Source organism: Hypomesus transpacificus, chromosome 11, assembly GCF_021917145.1.
Source record: "Hypomesus transpacificus isolate Combined female chromosome 11, fHypTra1, whole genome shotgun sequence".
Classification (NCBI taxonomy): Eukaryota; Metazoa; Chordata; class Actinopteri; order Osmeriformes; family Osmeridae; genus Hypomesus; species Hypomesus transpacificus.
The window spans coordinates 11,580,316-11,601,297 of NC_061070.1; the positions used below are offsets into that span (position 1 = coordinate 11,580,316).

Sequence of the window (20,982 nt, forward strand, 5' to 3'; positions counted from 1 at the left end):
TGTAGGTACCTTAAAACAGATGGGTGGAATTTACCAGTCAAGGTCCGTGTTACAAGGTCAACTAAAGTTGTGTATATGTTGCATTTCTATACACCTGACCAGCTCTGGTCTCTAAATTACTCAGAATACAGTCAACAAATCAGTCATCCCTGAATTTATTAGAAAAAAGAAGCTTATATCAACAGCAGTGACATAAGGTAAAATATACAACATCACAAAATACAGCGCATATAGGGCAATAAAGAACATCACTGCCACCTGTAGGGAACTGACAATCAGTTCCAATATGAAAACAGTATTTTTCTTTAACTTTTGGGCCAAAATTGGGGAGGAGAAATATGCGTATATATGTTTAAATAAAAAACTTGGCTGGCAAATGAGCATTTCTCTGCTTTAAAAAGCTATTTCGTTATCAATACCCAGACATGAGTAAAACACTATGATATATGATCGTACAATCCAGATTATCCTGAAAACAAGTCGACTTGTAACATCAACTAAAGCTGATAAAATCATGCAAATTATTCAGTTGTTTGGCTTCTCTGATATCAGTAAAGATACATGAATCCAACAAACGAAACTATTTGACCATCAGACTCTGCTTTCCATTCTGTCATTCATCCAATATAGGGCCAATATGCCTTCATTAAGAGTTCTTCTTTTGAAATTGTGACACTAGAATGCTGCACCATTCAGTCAAAAATGGTGTGCAAGCAGTTTTTTGTTAATTTACTTAGTAACCTAAACCATATAAACACAACGGTAATCACTGATTGAGATCATGTACAGTGGGACAAATAACGTAAGACAAACACATCATTGTGGCATGAGATGCCTGACGTTGTATTTGGATGTGTCGTGGTACTGTGTCATGGGTTTATCAGCAATTCCACACGTTCCAACTCCCACTTTTCCGTTCACACTCTCTGGAGATGCAAATATACTCCTTTTGACCTGCAACGGAAAGGTCCCATTAGACAACAATCACCTTTAGATGAAATGACAGGTGAACACATTTCCGGGCGGTGGGGAGTTAATCATCAACACACTGAGCCACAGTGATTTCTTACCTGTCCTTTCTTGTTCTTGGAGTAAGCTTTGTTGTTAAATTGCTGCCATTTGGACTTCTGATCCTCCCTCTCCTGCTCCAGCTCCTTCATTCTCAGCACCTTCTTCTGAGCCTTCTTCTTCTTGTACTCCCTCTGCTCCGCAATCTGCTCCTTCCTGCCGCGGGACATACAGGAAAGAAAACCCACACGGTGAGCAGAGGATGGCATTTGGAGTCGTCTCTGATCACTGGACGGTCGAGATAGTGAAGTGTCCAGTATTATCATACCTGGACTTGGGTTTCCCCATCCCTTCGTCGTCGCTATGCCTTCCCTCCTCGGACGGTTTGAGGTTCTGCAGTGGGATCACTTCGGCGTTCCCGTAGCCGGCGAAGGTGACAGCCGCCGTGCGGTTCTCCCCGTCTATCTCTTCAATCTCAGCCTCATACACCCTGTCAAAGAATCACGGCTGTAAGCAGGTGAGTACAAGCCACAGACTCGAGCCCTACTCAACTAACAAAGTTCATTAAACCTGTTCAATGACAGAACAATCGTTAGATACAATATAACTCATGTATTCATGCCCTATGGACATACTGTCATTATTTGAAAGCTAAAAAAGTACTTTAAAAGTATAAAATAGATAATCTTATGGACACTTCAAGCTCAACATACTGCACAAACCCTCTAAAGTGAACAAACAATTAATTTAACTTGAGACACATTAAATCACCTAGGCAGCAGAGGTCAGTGTAATTTAACTCAAAATGTCACTAAAATGAGGTTGGTGATACTCACTGTCCATCCTGGCTCCATACGGCCATACACCTATCCCCCACTTTCCAGTTGTGTTTCAAGGGTGCAGCATCTGAGCTGGCACTGGAGGCTCCCTCAGCCGGTTGAGCCGTCAGCAGGTCTTTAGTCAACTCAATGACTTCCTTTTAAAGGGGACAGGTGGGGTAGTTCAGTTTTCGAATGACTGTTTAGCTGTATTAGTCAGGGTGAAGTTGGGGCCAATAGAGGTAATATAAACAAATTGCGTCTTGGTCCGTGTCATGCTTTACCTGCAAGTCTTTCTGCAATTTCATCAAATCTTCATTTTCTTGGTCGGTGGATAAGGCAGCTTCCACTTGTTGTAACTGGGCTTTGTAGCTGCTTAACTGTTTCATCAAGTCGTCCGACATCTGAATACGATCAAAAACAGACAGACTACGCGTTACTACTACATACAGCTAATTCATGTAGCAATAGTATACACCTAGCATTCGTTAACAATTGGGTGATAAGACATAGGACGTACAGTAAACGCCTATTGCTTGCAAACTTGCTGGAACGTTGTTTGCCAAACAAATTGAGTCTCATTAAAATGTAACCGCTACCTAGTAGTGGGAATCTAACGTTGCAGCTGCTAGCAGTAGCACTACTAGCTTCATGCTAGCAGGCCACACAATAACCAACATCACCACCTCACCAACAGGCAGTTTTCAATGGTTGTTTGGAGTTAAATGTACCCATGATTTTTAGACAATTGCAGCGCTTTTTTCTTACCTTTGTATATTGTATTTGGTTTAACAAATATATGAAATATTTGGGATTCACTTCTGTTGTTTCTGCCAAAATGATAAACACAACAGAATCGTTCGCTTCGTCTCTTTTCCTCACCAACAAAATTAACCGGAAGTGCTTAACCAACTACCGTTATGAAAGGGCTATTCTCGCGGTAATTTAGCAGACCAAATGACATTGCTAGTACATGCATTGCCAGTAGATGGGGCTGTTAAACCTGTCTACCTCTGTCCATGGTGCTTAATTAAAACCCCGCAACAATGCTAGACCTCAGTCTCTAAGTTATAACTAGTACAACAGCATAGTGAAGGTACATATTCAAGCATATTGTAGTTTTAGATATAGGCCTACAACGGAATATATCCATTTGGTAATTTGCTGTTTAAGATATGTTGTTGCCGGACTGGGATTAAGAACACAACGTTTCACACGCAAAAGTAAATAAATGATCGCTTGTTTGTTTGCACCATGACAAATCTATCCATGCAGCAATTGATATAAGTATGCACACTATTTGCAAATACATCCATATGTTGTTGCCTACTAACCTGGGTTAGTGTCCAGTTAGACTGGTCCGTAGCCGAAAGTACATATCAATTTGGATAACCTATTAAACCTATCAATTTACATAAACGAGAAAAAAATGAAAAAGAACCCTGATAGAGTTCGAACCCCGCCCATTATCGCTCACTGATGTATTACTAGCGTATCGAACGATAGAGCAAGATCAAGACCATATAAAAGCAGCTCTCCACACTTTAGCCTCATCAGACGTTGAATCCACCTCTGTCAACGATTCCAGTGATAATAATGCTACCTGACGCAGTAAGAGCCTCTATAGGATGTTTTGGAAAGTTTTCCAGTTCAAAGGTTGGTAGATTAGTGTTTTTGTTTAGGCTATTTATAATAGATATATATATTTTTGATATATATATTTGCATGGATATCTGCAAAATGTTATATCTTACAGAATAACAGGATGAGGCTTGTTTATATTCTTGATGACAATGTGTCCCAGTGGACAGAAAAAGGCTTTTTTATTCAGAAGTGATCCATGAATCTGTCAGATTGGTGGACTCGGACACTCTAAAAAGGAACCCTCCCCCTTACAAGGACACCATCAGATCAATGCTAATGGGCTGTGATAACTCAACCAACAGTAACGGGACCTTGCTTGGCAAGCTTCCTTACTCTGTGCAGACCTCAGTGCCTCTCACAATACTGGTGGGTTTTCTGATTCTCCTGACTGTGTTTGGCAATGTGCTGGTAGTCATTGCTGTGTTCACATGCCGGGGCCTGAGAGCACCTCAGAACTTGTTTCTAGTGTCTTTGGCATGTGCAGACATTCTGGTGGCCACTCTGGTAATGCCCTTCTCTCTGGCCAATGAACTAATGGGATACTGGTACTTTGGTAAAGTCTGGTGTGAGATTTACCTGGCTCTGGATGTTCTCTTCTGCACTTCCTCCATCGTACATCTGTGTGCCATTAGTCTGGACCGATACTGGTCTGTCACGCAGGCCATTGTGTACAATCTGAAGAGGACACCACGCAGAATAAAATGCATAGTGTTTATTGTGTGGGTGCTGGCAGCCATAATCTCCTTCCCACCTCTGATTTCCATGGAGAAGGAGGGAGCCAAGGAGGAAGGTCCCACATGTAAGATCAACGAGGAGAAGTGGTACATCATCTTCTCCAGCGCGGCATCTTTCTTTGCCCCCTGCGTGATCATGATCCTTGTTTACGTTCGAATCTACCAGGTAGCCAAGAAGAGAAGCAGAGCCCCCCCAGGTGAGAAGAGGAGGAACTATGACAAACATGATGAAAGACAGTACGGGTTAGTCCAGCAGGAGCCCCCCGAGAGGCAGGGAGGAGAGGCGGAGAAGGGGGAGAAGGGAGCAGCTGAAGGCAAAGAGGTCAATGGGGTCCACGTGGACGAGGAGTGTTCTTCTTCAGATGCCAACGAAAACCACACCTGCTCCATCAAGAGGAAGAGGAAGAAGGGAAAGACCAAAGTGAGCCAAGTCAAACCGGGAGAGCCCTCACCGCGGGCGGACACGCAGCCCTGTGTCAAAGTGAGCAGGTGGAAAGGGAGGCAGAACAGAGAGAAGCGCTTCACGTTTGTTCTAGCCGTGGTCATGGGCGTGTTTGTTATTTGCTGGTTCCCCTTTTTCTTCACCTATACACTTACAGCCTTGTGTGATTCCTGCTGTGTTCCACAGACTTTGTTCAATTGCTTCTTCTGGTTTGGATATTGTAATAGCTCACTGAATCCAGTAATATACACCGTATTCAACAATGACTTTCGAAGGTCTTTCAAAAAGATCCTTTGCAAGAGGGACAAAAGAGGATTATGAGTGCACAAAAAACCTTTGTGGACAAAAAATTGTTCTAATCACAGTAATAGTATAATCAATCTTGTGCAGTGTCCTGTGTAGGTGTCAACTTGTTGAGATTTGTTATATATTGTAAAAACGTATTTAAATTAAAACCGTAATGGTACAATTTAACATGTAACATTCAACATTTTTATTTGCAAATGTTAGCATTTTAATGTTTGTATCACATTCAGGATGCATTCTCATCTAAACTGAACACCAATGCGTTTATGCTGATATCTGAAGTTTAGCATGAAATCAATGAGAATAAAGAAATCTAAGTTGTTTCTGAGTTCAGTGTGACAAAAAAGTAATGAAATACATATTATTTCAAGTGATTTTGTTTCTGTATTGTGCATCAGCTGAGATGGTCTATCAGGGAACAATGAATGTGACATAAATAAATAAATATATAATAGAAAATATTACTATAAATAGTGTCCTCATTCTTATTGCAGACATTTTTCACACAATCCACTTTGCATATCCTCTTCCTTATAGACCCCTTGGCTTACCTAAATGTGACAAATGACAATTCACAAAATAGAAGCACATCAGAATAATATCACATTAAACTTACAAAATGTGTATCTTGCAATTTAATCATATAACCGTTCCAGTAAAGTAAACAACAATTCCATTTAATGCATGTTTTTCAAATGCATCAAATGAGCAGTGATGCAAGTAACACCTGTTAATTTGTCACAGACATTCCAGAAATGAATGCGATATTGTATCCAACTGAACAACAACTCATTTTGGGGTTGTTTATCCACTACCTACACTACATGTTTTAAATGCCTTGATTAAACTGATTACGTTATTGTTATCGACAGAACCAGAACATATGACATACCATACACACGCACTTTAGGCTACATCAAACTGTTACCAGGCAAATGCAATGTGAAAGATAATACCCAGTGGTTCTAATTGTCTCTATACACAAGTGGGTGATGCAATTCCTGATCAAAACAAATTGCATTGCCTTCAAAAGCCCCATCGCTCTCAAATACCAATGAGAACATGAAAATCAAATGAAAGGGAAATTGTGCCCACAAGGTTGTCCTGGTACAACAATATGAAATACAATTCAGCTGCTATGATAATGCTTTGGTTGAGGATTTCATTAAATCCCTCCCTAAAGTCACACCAGAAACATACCTAGAGCCAAATATGATTGGCCTAGTCCTACAATCATTAGGCACATGTAATCGTGTTGCAATATTAAAATCCAATATTGCAATACTAGATCTGTGAAAGCCATTTTTGCTGTTACTGTATTGTCCAATATGCATATTTTTGGCAGGTATTTCTATCTTCAGTTCCATCCTAAAGCAAATTTAAACTTCCAAACATGTAAACCTATGTGGAGGGTGTTTTTGATATATTCTAACATTTTCTCTTTTAATGTATATTTCTGATCAAACTTAATCTCAAAATCATTGGTTTGTTTATGAGCAGAATTATCTAAGTAATGTAGTGTTTTTGTGTGTGTAGCAGAAAGAGAGAAAGAGAGTGAGAGAGGAAGAAAGAGAAAGTGGGTGTGGGCGTCTGGGAGGGAGGGGGGGGGGAGTAGTTGCTCAAAGATGCACATCAGGCTGGAGAGAGTCGATGTAAATTCTTAGCCCCAGCAGTTGACCTTCCTGCCAGCCCCCTGAAAGTTTTGCTTTTGCCTGGTTGGATTCCGTGCAGCTGAGCACTTCCAAAGATCTAATTTGCAGTAACACTACACCCTATTCCACAGAGTATATGGAAATCATTGTTAGTATGCATCATGTTTAGCTGCTGGATGTGTTCTTTTATCCAAATACACACATGGATATAATTATAATAAAATAATGTAATACCATGCATGACCAGCTATGCATGCAGCCACTCATAACAAATACATCTAAAAGTTATTTCAATGAGGCTATGCAAAATGCAAAAAAGATTCATCTTAATTAGAGGAAGAGGACGTACAGTACATATTAAAGTGTGATATTTTATATATGACTCTGACTCCAGAGTGAGTCATCCATTAGTTGAAAACTGAGAGCAGAGCCATTTTCTGTGATCTCACAATAGTGGTTTGGGCTAAATTTGACTTATGCTTTGTTTTATAATTGAAGAGCTAATTTCCATACACAATGTGTTTAAATAAGATCACTTTTGTCATCAATCAGTGATGAATCTCAGTCCTTTTGTCCATTCTAGTTAGTGATTGCTACAAAGAAAGTACTGTCACTGTCCTCAGCACACGCATCAATTTTTTGTCTACCAGGACCTTTTTCAGTGATTTATTTGCAGCTCCAAAGGTCCCTGTAGCAGAGTCGCAATTTATGGTTGTGACATATAGGCTTGTAAAACTATGCTTTATAAGCTGCCTCTTGTTGTAGTTCCCACGGCTTTCACCGTGTCACCCAGCGCCACTTTCATAAGTCTACCACCATGCAAGTGTCCGGAGAACTCTCTGGTGTACTGTGTAACAGTCACTGTTAATTCAGTCAATGACAGTCATTTATTTGAAAGACTCAGCCTCCAGACAGCAGGGGCAGAGCCTGCACTCAAAGCCCACACAGCCCTGTTGATGTGAAAAAAGAGAAGACAGCAAACATTTAAAGTATAGTTTTACCAGAAGCAACATTCCTAAAGTTAGTATGCATCATGTAAGCAACATTATAAAAGAAATAGATGCTATTGCTACTAAATTGCTTCCTTCAGAACTAATTCGTGAGACTTAACGGGAACACAAGCCCTTGATTCCATTTCACGGTGGTCAAACATTAAAATCACGCCTGTCCAGCTCTCTAAAAGTTATATTCTGAATTGTCTAGAACAATTAGTGTTTGTAACGAATAGGCCTAAATGTTGCCAAATGCTGTCTCTATGGCTTTATTTAGTCATTGAAATTGGTCCTACAGGAACGTCTCTACATGACTTTGTTTGAGCCTGCGTAAAAATAACGAGGATGAGCTTAGTTTTGGATGATCACATTCCTCTGGTTTGTTGAGCTAGGCTCATCAGAACAACGCATAACATGTTCTCGTCAGTCCTCAGGGATATCGAGGAGGCTCAGAGAATGTGTATTTAATAAAGGATGAAAAGAAAATCAATGTTGTTGTTTTTATGGGGGGGGGGGGGGGTAGAGGGGGGACAATCAAAGCGTTTAAAAGACGAGTAGTCGACAATCCATCTATGGCATGCATAATAAGACAGAATGACACTTTTCTTTTTTTATCTTAAATTTTTTTTGAGAAGTGGATTTTCTTGTCCAAACTAGAGGTTAAGAAGAACATACACATAGATCATTGCACTCATGATGTTTATTTTCCTTTTCAGTTTATATTTTTAGTACATTCAAGTACGAATGACACATATAAACATGCACTAATGGATTGTTCGACAACTGACCGCAAAGGTTGCCGGGAGGAGAGAGAGCGAGAGCAAGATGGAAGAGAGAATTGGAGAAAGGAGCGTTTGAAGAAGCTCTTGGAATAAAATGGAAGACATTCTCTGTGCTCATTGCATCAATACGAGATGCTTTCCAGTGCCTGACATTTCTTTTCAAGTAGCATCCAGTCACAGCTCTCGATTCTTTCCTTCTCTGTAGCAAATCCCACTTTGACACCAAGCCCATCTCTGGCTAATCTCCCACCCCAGTCACTATAATTCTCCTTACCCTGCTTGCCCTGTCTAAACTATTGATTGCCTTCAATTCCAGACTGGCCTTTTCTTCAGCCCTGCTCCACTCCGCTCTGCTTCTTTTCCATCTAGCCTCGATCCACCTTTCCTAAAGCCAGTTCCCATTATTATCAGTCTTCACACACACACACGCACACACACACACTCACACACACACACACACACACACACACTGTAACTCAGATCACACTCACAGTCATTGCTGCCCTTTATCACTGTCCTCGGTAGTCAGCTGTGCAAGACCACCATTTACTCTCAGTATGCTGTCAATTACCACTCCTTGTGCTGTATATTACCAAGCTATCTCCTGTAAACAACCCCTCTGTGGTTTCTCTGTTTCTGACGCTCCCCACCTGTGTTGCTGTGTTGACCTCCCTCTTTATACTTCACTCTTTCACAGCTGCGTTTAGCTCAAGAGATGTAATGTTAAACAAATGATTCTTCTTTGTTCCACTGGTGATTAGAAAGAGTAGAATCTCAAAAGGAGTCTGTTTTTTATATCTTTGGTAAAACATTGACAGTTACTTCAACGTAACTAAATGTTGGAGTAGTACAGTAACGGAAACAGTTAATGTACAATGTCGTTTTGAAAATGTTGTGCAGATGAAGAAGCCTCATTGAATTTCTTTTATGAATGTCAATGTGTTCACCTATCATCATCTTAAATATTTAATGTTCAATGATGGGTGAGAGCGAGACAGTTCTCCATGACCTGTCACCTAAACAAAAGACACCCTGTCTCAAATGGAGGCTAATTGTCCCCATTAACATATTTTCCATATTCATGGTAAAACTCTGTACCCCAACTCCCAAGCCATTAGAACTAAGATCGTTCTAGGCCTAGGGGAACACATGCATGCAAATTTAGGTGGATCAGCATTTCGTGTGCATGCATTATGAAGGATTGAGATGACTGATAACCTATCTGAGTTTTATTTATGCTTTTATGTATTTTAAAGACTTGTTTCTCATTTTCACTTACACCAGTCACTTGAAGGCCGCTATAGCAATAAACATGAATGATTCCATCTGTTTCTATAATCTGTAACAGTGCTGGAAATGGATGAATAGAGATGCCTCCACAAACCGTGAAACCTCAGTTGTATCACTCCAACCACAGGAATGTGTTATGAAAAATAAAATAAAAGAGAAGCAGTTTTTCAACAAACAGGAAGGGCACATAGATACAGCACCATGCATGCACACAGGCAAACACACACACAGTAGGCACAGTTGGAGATGAGTTGTCGTTTCTGTCTGAGGTTTGAGGATATACTGTGAATCTACTGCAAGGCCCCAATGATCTCAAGCCCTGTCTGAGAAGTAGTTGGAACTACATCTAATCATTGAGTCTGTCCATGTCACTGGAGGGCCAGTCAGACTTATACACCACTGTACATTTCTGACAGTGATATAGACGTATATACTGACAGTGATTTCAGACGTATATTCCTGAATTTCCGCACAGGATTAATAAAGTATCTATCTATCTATCTATCTATCTATCTATCTATCTATCTATCTATCTATCTATCTATCTACATGCTCAGAATTGGGTTTTCTGAAATGTAGTTGTAAAACACAAGATTGGAAGTTTATTACAACTACATTGCTGTTTCACAGCACATTTAGCTTTCAACTCTTTGGTGAACATTTGTTTCCATGGAGAGAATTCATCATAATCATCATCATCATATCAGTCCTGTTTTTCTGTCCAGTTGGGTTGTGAGCAGGATATGACATCATGAGGTCGCTGGTTGTCATGTTTTGGCATGGTTGGCAGCCACAACTGCTGATGCCTCAGCACCTGTGTGTAAACAATAATTCATCAACCCATCTGAATCATTAATCTTTGAGACAACCATATCATAAAGAAATGGCTGTGTGTGTAACTTGTGCGACACCAACCTAGCTCTTCCAATTTCCAGATAAAACAGTTTATTTGCCATTATAGTATATGTACTATTACAGTTCAAATTCAAGTATTTTATTGTTAGATGCACAGAACAATGTCAGACTGGGCATTGAAATTCTTAGGAGAAGACAACACAAAGCAACCTGGCATAACATAACATATGAGTACTCAGAACATACATTACAGAACATAAATAAGACCTATGATAAGCAAAAATATAATAAACCTCCTAAATGTACAAAATAATATACAATACAGTATATTAAATCTCTTATATACATAATAACCTATACTAACCTTAGACCTATACCAACTTAAAGACAAGTGGGGTAACAATTAGTGCAATAATGCAGATATTACAACCAGTAGCTGAAAGTGACAGTGTGTAAAGTGGCTAGTGAGAAGTGGCGAGAGTGCATCAATGTCCATTGAGAAGCCTGATGGCCTTTGGACAGAAACTATTCTCCAGTCTGCATGTGTGAGACCGAATGCTTCGGTATTGCCTGCCAGAAGGCAACTGGGCAAAAAGACTGAAGGATGGGTGGGTGGTAACAGTCTCTCAGAATCCTGCCAGCTCTCCTGAGGCATCGTGTGTGGTAGGTGTCCTGTAGGGCTGGGAGCTTCCTGCCAATGATGAACTCAGCAGACCTGGCTACACTGCGTAAGACCTTACGGACCCTGTTCGTGCAGCTCCCATACCACACTGTGATGCAACCAGTCAGTGCGCTCTCCATTGTGCATCTGTAGAAGTTAGTGAGGATGAATGAGTCCATGCCAAACTTCTTCCGTCTCCTCAGGAAGAAGAGGCGTTTCCGGGCCGCTTTGTCCACCGTGTCCGTGTGAGCAGACCAGGTGAGGTCATTGCTGATGTTCACCCCGAGGAACCTGTAGCAGCTGACCTTTTCCACTTCGGATCCGTTGATGTGTAGTGGTGCATACTCCTCTTCCTGCCGCCTCCTATAGTCCACAATCATCTCCTTAGTCTTGCTGACATTGAGAGAGAGGCTATTGTCCTTACATCATGATGTCAGTGTATCAACCTCCTCTCTGTGGGCTGACTCTTCACTGTCAGAGATGAGGCCCACAATGGTTGTGTCGTCAGCAAACTTAACGAGGAGGTTGGAACTGTGTGTTGCTGCACAGTCATGTGTGAACAAGGAGAGCAGGAGAGGGCTGAGCACATAGCCCTGGGGGATGCCTGTACAGCATCATAACGTAAGTATCCTAAATATAACCAGAGATTTAATCATTTTAACATCATGCTTTTTTTAAACGAATCCTTTAATCCCCTATAACCTTTTATAAAAGTCACCTACTGGCGAGGCCATACTTGTTTAGTTTATGTGCTCATTTGCCTACTTACATTATGTTCTCACGAGGGACCCTGGTCAATCTGTGAGCCATTTTTGTCAGTTTGCTCGAGAATTCCCCCATAACCGTTAATGTGGTGCAGTGCGACAAAAGCTTTTCTTTCTGTACCGTCTATTTGCTGTGTGGAGACATTTCCAAATGGTTCTATATAGTATGGTTGTGGGTGTATTAATGTGCGTTCTGCCTTAAAAAGGTTTGTGTTGTATCAGAGTTGAAAAGAAGGGTCAGAGAATGATGGCAGGATCCTAAAGCAGCAAAGCCATACTCTGATAGAAGGAAGACTGTGACATATCAACACTATCAACTTCATCGAATTATCATCCACATATGTGTTACATTGGCATTATAATTGACCTTGTGTAACTTATTCCTGATAGAAAATGGAATTCAATTTCCTAAAGACTGTAGGAACCCTTAATTAGTCTGTCTGTGGTGTCAGTGTTTGTTTCAGGCTCATTTGCTTGCAGTTGAAGGGGAAAACAGCTGAATTGACAAATTGTGCTAATCCAAGCATACAGTTTCTGAATATCAAAGCCATTCATTTGACTCAAACTGCACTGCATGCAGTAAATTCCATAGTAAACAACAATGTTCCGAAACTGAAAGGACAACCAAAACATTTCAGAATCGAGATTAGTCCCATGTTTAGGCAAATATCTAATTTCATTTCAATAAAATCAGTTTCCGAGCGGTGGTTCACAGTTAGGCTTACATCGTACAGCTCTACAATTTGAAAAAAGATAACCTAAGATTGCTAAGATACAGAACTCTTGGTGGTTAATTATTTTAAATAACTCTATATTGGTTTGTCCTACAGTGTATTGTGATATTCTACCTTTGGTTGCATGGTAAACACGCTATCTTTGTTACGTGTAAGAACCTCTTGTTTCTATATGTCATAGCTACTGGACATGCTACTAATATTTCATAAACATTTCAGTATAGGTTCTGGCAGTTCTTTCTGTTCAAAGGGCTTGTCTATTTTTTGAGGGACCATTAAAAAAAAGTTCCAAATGAAGCTGACAAGAAAAGTAAATGGGAAAGAAAAGTGTGTGAGTTAGGAAGGGAAAAGAAAACACTTCTGATATGAATGGAGCACCATCTGCTGACGGAACTACGGTGCATCCTCCAGTCATCTCTGTTTATTTAGTTACATTTAGCCTACTTAGCATCAATGATGTCATAGTTGAGCATTACAATGTAATATTAGCTAACAATTTTTATGCAGGGTTTTTATTTGGGTCTTATCTGTAGGCTACAAAAATATTTGTCACTTTCACTGATGGGCCATGTTAGAGAACATCATGCGCAAGTCAATGGAACATAACATGATGAATGGTTGCCATCTGTCGGCGAAAACAAAACCTGCTCTTCAGAAACTATTTTTCTAACGTTCCCTAGGTTCCCTACAGGTTCCCCAAAGTTGAGATTTTCCTAGTAGAATCTGATATTTTGGATGCAGGTATGAAATCAGTAACAGAAATCAGTAATTTACAATCTTGCAAATAATAATTTACACGGCGTTTTTGAGCCAGCTGCGTTCATAAACATGCGTTCAATATGATCGGCCCCAGAGGCTACGCGGTGTGCACCTGATCCGACAGCTCCCTGCCTACAAGCCAATCAGATTTTAGCGTAAACAAACGATTGCGTCATCGGTGTTATTGTGCTCAGGATGAGCCCAGCTAGCAAGCTAGCATAAAAGACAGAGAACTGAAGTTCACAACTGTACTTGTCGGTCCTTATCGTCTATTGAAATTAGTTTGAATTAGTTTTATGTGGGATTAGTTTTCCGTTCTGTGTTAACACAAGATTCAATGTCGATTAAAAGGGATAGTTCAACTGAGGAGAGCTTACAGGGTGAGTTATAGAGATGTTCTAGAGCTAGCTAGTTCTAGTTAAGAACATCTCCTAAAAGCTAGTTAGCAAACCAGGCCACATAACGTGTTGTGACATGTGGTTTAACGTAAGCCTTCAAAATTGTATCGATTTGTCCACATTGTATGGCATGTCTAAATGTAAAACAGATACATGACATGTCTACTTTGAATGCGGTTGTAGGTTCCTGGATAGAGCTAAACTATGGCACGAGCTCTCAGGGTCCACAGGGGACTGGGAGCGGGGAGCAGATCTCCAGTATGCAGGTAGACCTGGAGAAATTGCTGCTGGACGCACAGCACGAGTCAGGCAGAAGCAGCTCCAAAGGAAGCTCCCAGTGTAACAGGTCCGATTACCAATTAAAGTGTGTCATACTGCTTTAGTTGAAAGTGTAAGCTGTGTCATTGCAACCATCCAAGGGCTAGTGTAGAATCAATGACTCATAGACCCTCCATGCCCTCGTGAACATTCTCTCACTTTCTACAGTCCCCCGAGATCACAGACTCCGCTTCATCTGTGTAGAGGCTCTGAGGGAAACAGTTCCCAGGTACTTACAGCCTACATGTAACAGACTTAGCTAACCTATCGGCAACCATAGACTTGACACTAATGTCATTGTTTTAGTCTGAAGAAGACTACCAAGAGAGAAGACAGGAAGTAGAGAGCCCGATGAAGAAGAATGCTGATTGGATCTGGGACTGGTCAAGTCGACCTGAGAACAACCCACCGAAGTATGTAGCTAGGAATCTCCCCTGTAGTTTTAGGCCAGATGGATAAGTTCTGAGGAAACCACTTTTAAACTGACCCTATATTGTGTGTATGTGTCTTCTGCAGGCAGTTCCAACTGAAACACCGTAGACGCTCAGGAAACCTCAGCATCAGGAACACTAGTGTCATGAAGAAGGGTGGCGTTCTGTCACCTGACTTCCTGAAGCTTATCCTGCCCTCCTTGATCATCTCTCACATAGTGGCAGTTGGCCTGGGGTAAGATACAGGGATGTTTAAAGGAATTCACAGGCCAACTATGGGGATGTTGGTGCAAGGCATGTGCTGAACTTACTGTAGGGCAGCATGTCATGTTCATTATTAGGATATAGCTACAGTCTTAATTGAGTATGTCATTATTGTGTTTCTCCTTTTTCTTAGAATCTACATTGGGAGGCGTCTCACCACACACAGCGCATACTGAGGATGAAGTGTTGTGATGTAACCTTTCACATGGGTGTGACTCATACAGTTGAGCATGCCTGAGAACAGGTCTGAGATCAGGGCAGTATGGTCACGTGACATGCTATTTTAGCTTTGATGGCTTGATGTCATCATCAGCAAGGCATTGGCTTGCTGCTTTCCCCTCACCTCCCCTTCCAAAACATGCCTTTCAAAAAATGATGTGCTGCCATTTCACAGCCTGTCACTTTCACTGGCTATCACTTTCACTGGCTATCACTTTCACTTGATTCTTTTTCATATCTGTTACGATTAAATGATAATGACATTAAGTAGTTGGTTTATTTTGATGGTAGTTTAGTTGAATTTCCTTTTTAAATATCTTCCTGCACTAATTTTCACACAGTATCATGTAGATTCATATGTTTGTAATGTTTTGCTTACATTTTGTTAACATTGAAAATATTAAAAGGGAATGCAATGTGACAGTTCAAACAATTGAAAGTAATTGGACAATCATTGTTGGATTTTGTTGTTGTCCAAAACCTTAAAATACAGAATAAAAAAATACAATTGTAGTTGGTTTTTATTTACTAGCAAACACCTTCAACGAGTGACAGACTAAGGATTGTTTTCTCGATCATTCAATGAATGCCACAGACAAGCACAAATGAACACAATTAGATTTTATTCAACTTTGGTCAAAATAATTAAACAAGTGAATACATTGCCACTAAGTTGAGGATCAATGGACAGAGACAGCATTGTGTTTCCATTTTAATAACATAATCAGTACATGTTCCTTGTATAGGCAACCGTCATTTTTCCATTTACCTGGAAAAAGATCAACATTTGCACTACGCAATTCTGATTGGAGTGGCAATCCAAATATCGGCACATATAAGAGGCTTGTCTTAATGTCCTACTCTTCACATAAAGAACCATAAACTCTGCATGTTTTGGAGGCACTCGGTATCATTTTAACTGTATGGTGTGCAATAATCCTCCTTTTAACTAGTATATCTGGTATTTTAAAAGACAGCCACAAATAGCAGCAGTAATATGAGGACATACTGTAAATCTATACAACAGGATTTAAAAATAATGCACATAAGGTCTGTAAAACTTTAGGGGTCATAACTTGTAGCTGTCATTGATAGTATTAAGGCTGCAGATTCCCTTTGTCCTGTGTGGCCCATCTCCAGACATGTTTTCAGCCTGCATCTTTAATAATCAACCAATAGATGTAAATGTTTTGACACATGATCGTTCCCCAACAGTGGTTCTGAGCCTAAGTAGTTTCTTTTACAAGATTGCTTCAGAACTGCTTATAGACAGTGGCGTGACTGGACATAATTTTTTCCATCTTTCTACAACATAAACACATGCAAAGCAATAAAGAGCATCATGATGTGATACATAGTTCTAAATTTGAAAACACATCTGAGTTTTTGTTACTTTTATTAGGTGGATGACACCATTAAGTGTTCTTGGGTAGATACAGTTAGTGAAATAATGTCACTACGTCGAATGGTGTCAATTAGGGATGAGGAATAGCAAGGTGTTGAGAAAAGTCTGTTTTCCAAATTGATGACAACCTGAATACATGGTCATTGGGGAATGTTAACAGGTAGGCCTACAGCACACCAATCCATGTATCATAAAGGTCAAAAAGTGTCGTCTTAAGGTGGTATGCTGTTGACAAGACGTCATTCCCAGGGCTCTTTAGAGTTCAGTCATTAAATAATGAAACGGAGGCTCAAAAATGTTGACAAACACCCACGTTCAAGAGTTTGACCTCTTATGAGGGCCATTCCATTGTTTTGACCAAAGTCTGTTTTCTGGGTCTGAGGGTCTGCATTGGCTTGTTACCAAGGACAAAAAAAACAGGCATCAGACCCAAAATAAAACAAGCCTACTGATCAACCTCTTGCAGCAACAAAAGGAGACAAATGCTTTCAAATTCTTCACCAGGACAACAACGCTGTTTCTTCTTTAACAGACAGACTGACAGGTAGGCTTAACAACGCAAGAACGGTAAAGCCTGGTCATCGAAACACGCTCTCAACTCCTTGTTAGTTGATTTTGTCCTGGAAAATGTACAGGTTGTTGGTGGCCGCCACGGCGATCACATTATCTTTGGGGTGCCAGGCTGTGTGGAGGATCTTCTTGTTGAAGTCTAAGCTGTCCACGCTGATCTCATCCTTCTTTCTCTTGCCACCAGTGGACACCTTGCGTGATTTGAGGGTGGCCCGGGGTTTGCTGCTCTCACGGGACGCCTCCAGGGTGATATCCCTCCTGGTGTTGCGGTCAAACATCCGGAAGAAGTTGTTATAGGAGCCGGTCATGATGGCACTGAGAGAGAGAGGCATGGCATTTGAGAGATTGGCATTTGTTAGAGACATTTAAGGCTGTGGATTCTTGTATCATCCACTTATTTTGGCAGGCTTATCAAAATGTTTTAAGGACACGTACAACAATGCAGGTCTGCTAAAAGACAAACGGTGGATAAAACTACTGGGGCATACCTGTCGCTGCCATTCCAGCAGCACTCAAATTTGTCAAATATGCAGTCATTTTCATACAATGAGCACAGTTTGCTGCGAAGGTATTCATGGACCTGGAACAGAAGAAATGAATGATTTACTTATTACTTAATTATTTACTTCTTCAGTTAATCATACTACTTAAATGGCGTTGTTGACCTTAAATCTATTTCTGGGGAATTTGATGACTGATTGACAGAAAGCAGGAAGCATTTTTCAAAGCATATTTAACTTTACCCAAGGTAATATGATACTGTATGTTGACTTTACATGGACTAAAATATACAACTAGAGTACCTGATAGGTTTCCACAGGCCTATTCTCCATGTTGAGGTCCCACACTTTGACTGAGAGGTAGTCCCGTGTCATCATATAGCGCCCGCTGTGACTAAACTTCACATCTGAGATGGAGGAAATGATTTCTGAGAAAAATGACCTGCTGCTTGGATCCTCAGGCTCCTCAAAGACTGGGAAAAAGAGAAATACGTAATCAATATATATTTGATACATTTCATGTAGAAACTAGAATCAAACTTTGGCATAGCATTTTCTCTTTAGGCTGAATCCCAATATTCTGTCTTACCCCTACCCCTTACCTTACCCCTTGCCCTTGCCCTTGCGTCTCGAAACTGAGAGGTAAGGGATACATAACCCTATGAAATAAGACACCACTTGGTTACGGTTCTGTATATCGATGTCTCCAAAGCAAGTAGTGTTATGCACCGATATCAAACAAAATTCGCTGCTAATGGAGTTTAGTTAAACTGTAGACATGCATGGAGTCCATTCAAGGCTAATCAGAGAAATGCAGGACTGTTGTGCAAATCAACAATGTAACGTAAGCTTAACAAACAAGCTTTTTTTTTTTTACGTTTCAATTAAGAACATGGTTGCAAATACATATGTACGGCACTGTGTTGAGCACAAAACAAGACCCCTCGATCAGAGAGAGTATTGGGACACCACTAACTCTCACGTGAACGCGGAAAACTAAGGGCTAGGGGTAAGGGGTTGAGGTAAGACAGAGTATTGGGATTCGGCTTTAGTCTCTTAAGAGCCATACTCACACTTAGTGTGCCTGTCACAGAGTGCTGCAGCTCGCATGTCACAGAGACGGATGGTGCCTTTGCTACTGCTGTACACAAATACATTACATTGGTGAGGGTGGCATTCAGCAGCTGTGATCACTTCTGTCAGCTCCTCCATGTTGGCCGGCTTGATATCTACAATATCTGGGGTTACACCCTGTTAAGGGCAAGCCATGAACTATCCATGTAGTCGCTATCATACATCCCAAGCATTGCTTGAATGGATACTATTGTATTAATACAGACATCAGCTAAAACACCAGCAATAGGAATTGAACCAGTCACTTTCTGACAAAGGATACTAAAACTACGGTCTGTGATCTCCATGTGCCACAGGTTTATTCTTAGGTCGTCTGCGGAGAGGTACGTTTCATGATCGCTATTTACAGAAATGGAATTAATGTGATAGGTGTGCGCATTTGCAAAGATCCTCCTTGGGCTTGCTTCTACCATAAGGTCCATTGGCATTATCACGGGTACCTGTGGGTATGAAACACATTCCTTTTAGAAAGCACAGGCTTCAGTGTGAGGTCATATAGTATTTACAATATGTAGAATATGTGCTGAGACATAAGAAGGCATCTACAGAAGCATACCCGCAGTGACGTAATTCTAAAGGGATCTCTGAGTCGTCCATCTTCATCTTTTAGGTTGTAGCCTTCAGCTCTTTTGTCTCTTTCACTAATTTTCCACAATTTGATTGTTTTATCTGCACAAACATTGGAATGCATTTTGGTAAACATGATTCCCTTTTTACAGTTGAAACAAAAGTTATAAGTAACAGACTAGATCATAGCAAAGGCTAAAAAAGCTCTTACCATTTGTTGAGAGTAGAAAGTGAGCAGCGTTTTGTTGGGGTAACCATCTTATTTTGTTAATTTTCTCCTCAATTTCTAAACTTTTCAAATAGTCAAACTCAGGTTCATGACTCTGAAAAGTGCTGTAGACATTATATTCCCCTCTCAGGTGTGGTCGATTCTTCGACTGAAAAAACAAAATACATTTGCTGATATTTCTCATTCTCAACATCGAAGGCTTCATATGCCATGTTACAGCACTGGTCAGAGAATGGAATGGAAATGTGCTGGCCTGGATGATGACCCAAAAAAAGAGCTAGCTAGGCCTACATTTTCCTATGTGCAGTAGTATGCTTCTTGCAACATGTTGCATACATGTAGCCTGTAATTAAATGCTCACCTCTTCTTCATGTTGAAATATGACCACTCTGCCTCCCTTATCACCAGTTGCAAGCAGCTCCCCAGAATAATTAAACTCAACTGTTGAGATAATATCAGCTGAAAGAAATAAAATGATTTCAGTAATGTTCCTCATTTGCATTGAAATGTGTAAATTACATTGAGACAACATATTACACAAATAAACCGGAGCCTATACACACAGGGAAGCATATGATGGTGAAAATAAAACCCAAATCTGACTGTACTTCATAGAGACTAGTTGATAGAGACGAGGATAGAGAACAAGAGACGTCACTTGTCATAATATTCAGACGCAGAGCGATGACGTCACTGCTAACGAGCTATAGATCAGGGTGTTTGCCAAAAATATTTAATTTAACAACAGGCTAGCTAAGGTTATACATTATTCCAAATATTTAGACAAAAATGCATGCACCTTACATATTTTCCCGATATCAAACATCAGTGATGCTTGCTAGCTTCGCTAGTGATTCGAGACATCTGATCTGACAGCAGCGAACAGCACATATTAGCTTGCTAGCTTAGCACATGCAAGGACTGCAATCTTTTCTAATCATGTTACACCTTTCCAAAACAATTACCCCTGCTAAAGAGTTCTCATTAGGGCCTTGAATCGAAAATTGTCTGTTGCGACCACTTACCTTCTGCAACATCTTCATCTATTGCCCCTTTCACTTGAGAAAAACACCACTGAAAATCATTTCCTCCTGCCACCCCTGCAACATATGAGTGAGGCATCAATAATGTGTAGTTTGCGAGCCAGCGACTATCCATTACGTCTCAAATTGTTTTATTCAGGATTAACTTGATATCAGACAGGCCACAATGCTAGCTCTCTGATAGATACAGCTACAGTACTGGCTAACGTTGGTTAGCTAGCTCACTTGTCTAGCTCGCGAGCTAGCTCATGTAGTGATGCCCTGTTAAAGCCCAGACTAAAACTGACTACCTTACCGGCCATTGCTTCATTTAGCGATTATTGCTGTACACAGCGTGCACTTGCAATGCAACTAGCTGGCGTTGGCCAAATTGCTTGTAACATCCACAATCCAAATGAGTAGTCGGCCTCAGATTCTCAAAACCACGGAAATTATCTGTGATTTTTTTCTCCAAGATGGCGCA

The 20,982-nt window shown here is 40.6% G+C and overlaps 4 protein-coding genes across 4 annotated transcripts; 2 read left to right on the plus strand and 2 right to left on the minus strand.

Annotated features, from left to right (window-relative positions):
* Positions 1-139: 139 nt before the first annotated feature.
* Positions 140-2,726, minus strand: smndc1 (survival motor neuron domain containing 1). The gene is made up of 6 exons (XM_047029209.1): positions 2,595-2,726; positions 2,111-2,230; positions 1,845-1,984; positions 1,337-1,498; positions 1,071-1,224; positions 140-954 (listed from the first exon to the last, which is right to left on the minus strand). The coding sequence occupies exons 2-6, from the start codon at positions 2,228-2,230 to the stop codon at positions 817-819; spliced, it is 714 nt and encodes a 237-aa protein (XP_046885165.1). The 5' UTR covers positions 2,595-2,726; the 3' UTR covers positions 140-816.
* A 1,020-nt stretch (positions 2,727-3,746) lies between these two features.
* On the plus strand, positions 3,747-4,967 carry LOC124474028 (alpha-2A adrenergic receptor-like). Its single transcript, XM_047029875.1, has one exon. The coding sequence runs from the start codon at positions 3,747-3,749 to the stop codon at positions 4,965-4,967; it is 1,221 nt and encodes a 406-aa protein (XP_046885831.1).
* An 8,624-nt stretch (positions 4,968-13,591) lies between these two features.
* bnip4 (BCL2 interacting protein 4) lies at positions 13,592-15,584 on the plus strand. The gene is made up of 6 exons (XM_047029260.1): positions 13,592-13,821; positions 14,023-14,185; positions 14,326-14,386; positions 14,464-14,570; positions 14,674-14,823; positions 14,986-15,584. Exons 1-6 carry the CDS (start codon positions 13,779-13,781, stop codon positions 15,026-15,028), a joined length of 567 nt encoding a protein of 188 aa, XP_046885216.1. The 5' UTR covers positions 13,592-13,778; the 3' UTR covers positions 15,029-15,584.
* A 97-nt stretch (positions 15,585-15,681) lies between these two features.
* LOC124474057 (serine/threonine-protein phosphatase 2A 55 kDa regulatory subunit B delta isoform) lies at positions 15,682-20,982 on the minus strand. The gene is made up of 10 exons (XM_047029913.1): positions 20,815-20,982; positions 20,502-20,576; positions 19,838-19,935; positions 19,459-19,624; positions 19,237-19,349; positions 18,943-19,120; positions 18,620-18,784; positions 17,850-18,019; positions 17,535-17,626; positions 15,682-17,361 (listed from the first exon to the last, which is right to left on the minus strand). The coding sequence occupies exons 1-10, from the start codon at positions 20,819-20,821 to the stop codon at positions 17,082-17,084; spliced, it is 1,344 nt and encodes a 447-aa protein (XP_046885869.1). The 5' UTR covers positions 20,822-20,982; the 3' UTR covers positions 15,682-17,081.

What these genes read in the sequence shown, in the direction of transcription:
- smndc1 (XM_047029209.1), bottom strand. Translation starts at nt 2,230, where the DNA reads ATGTCGGACGACTTGATGAAACAGTTAAGCAGCTACAAAGCCCAGTTA. An exon ending in GTATGGAGCCAGGATGGACA is followed by an intron (nt 1,499 to 1,844) that starts GTGAGTATCACC and finishes ATTCTTTGACAG; the next exon opens with GGTGTATGAGGCTGAGATTG. An exon ending in CCAAGAACAAGAAAGGACAG is followed by an intron (nt 955 to 1,070) that starts GTAAGAAATCAC and finishes TTTCCGTTGCAG; the next exon opens with GTCAAAAGGAGTATATTTGC.
- LOC124474057 (XM_047029913.1), bottom strand. An exon ending in CTTTCTACTCTCAACAAATG is followed by an intron (nt 19,350 to 19,458) that starts GTAAGAGCTTTT and finishes ATGTTTGTGCAG; the next exon opens with ATAAAACAATCAAATTGTGG. An exon ending in CTGTGACAGGCACACTAAGT is followed by an intron (nt 18,020 to 18,619) that starts GTGAGTATGGCT and finishes TCTTTTTCCCAG; the next exon opens with TCTTTGAGGAGCCTGAGGAT.
- bnip4 (XM_047029260.1), top strand. Translation starts at nt 13,779, where the DNA reads ATGTCGATTAAAAGGGATAGTTCAACTGAGGAGAGCTTACAGG. An exon ending in CTGAGGGAAACAGTTCCCAG is followed by an intron (nt 14,387 to 14,463) that starts GTACTTACAGCC and finishes TCATTGTTTTAG; the next exon opens with TCTGAAGAAGACTACCAAGA. An exon ending in ATAGTGGCAGTTGGCCTGGG is followed by an intron (nt 14,824 to 14,985) that starts GTAAGATACAGG and finishes CCTTTTTCTTAG; the next exon opens with AATCTACATTGGGAGGCGTC.
- LOC124474028 (XM_047029875.1), top strand. Translation starts at nt 3,747, where the DNA reads ATGGGCTGTGATAACTCAACCAACAGTAACGGGACCTTGCTTGGCAAG.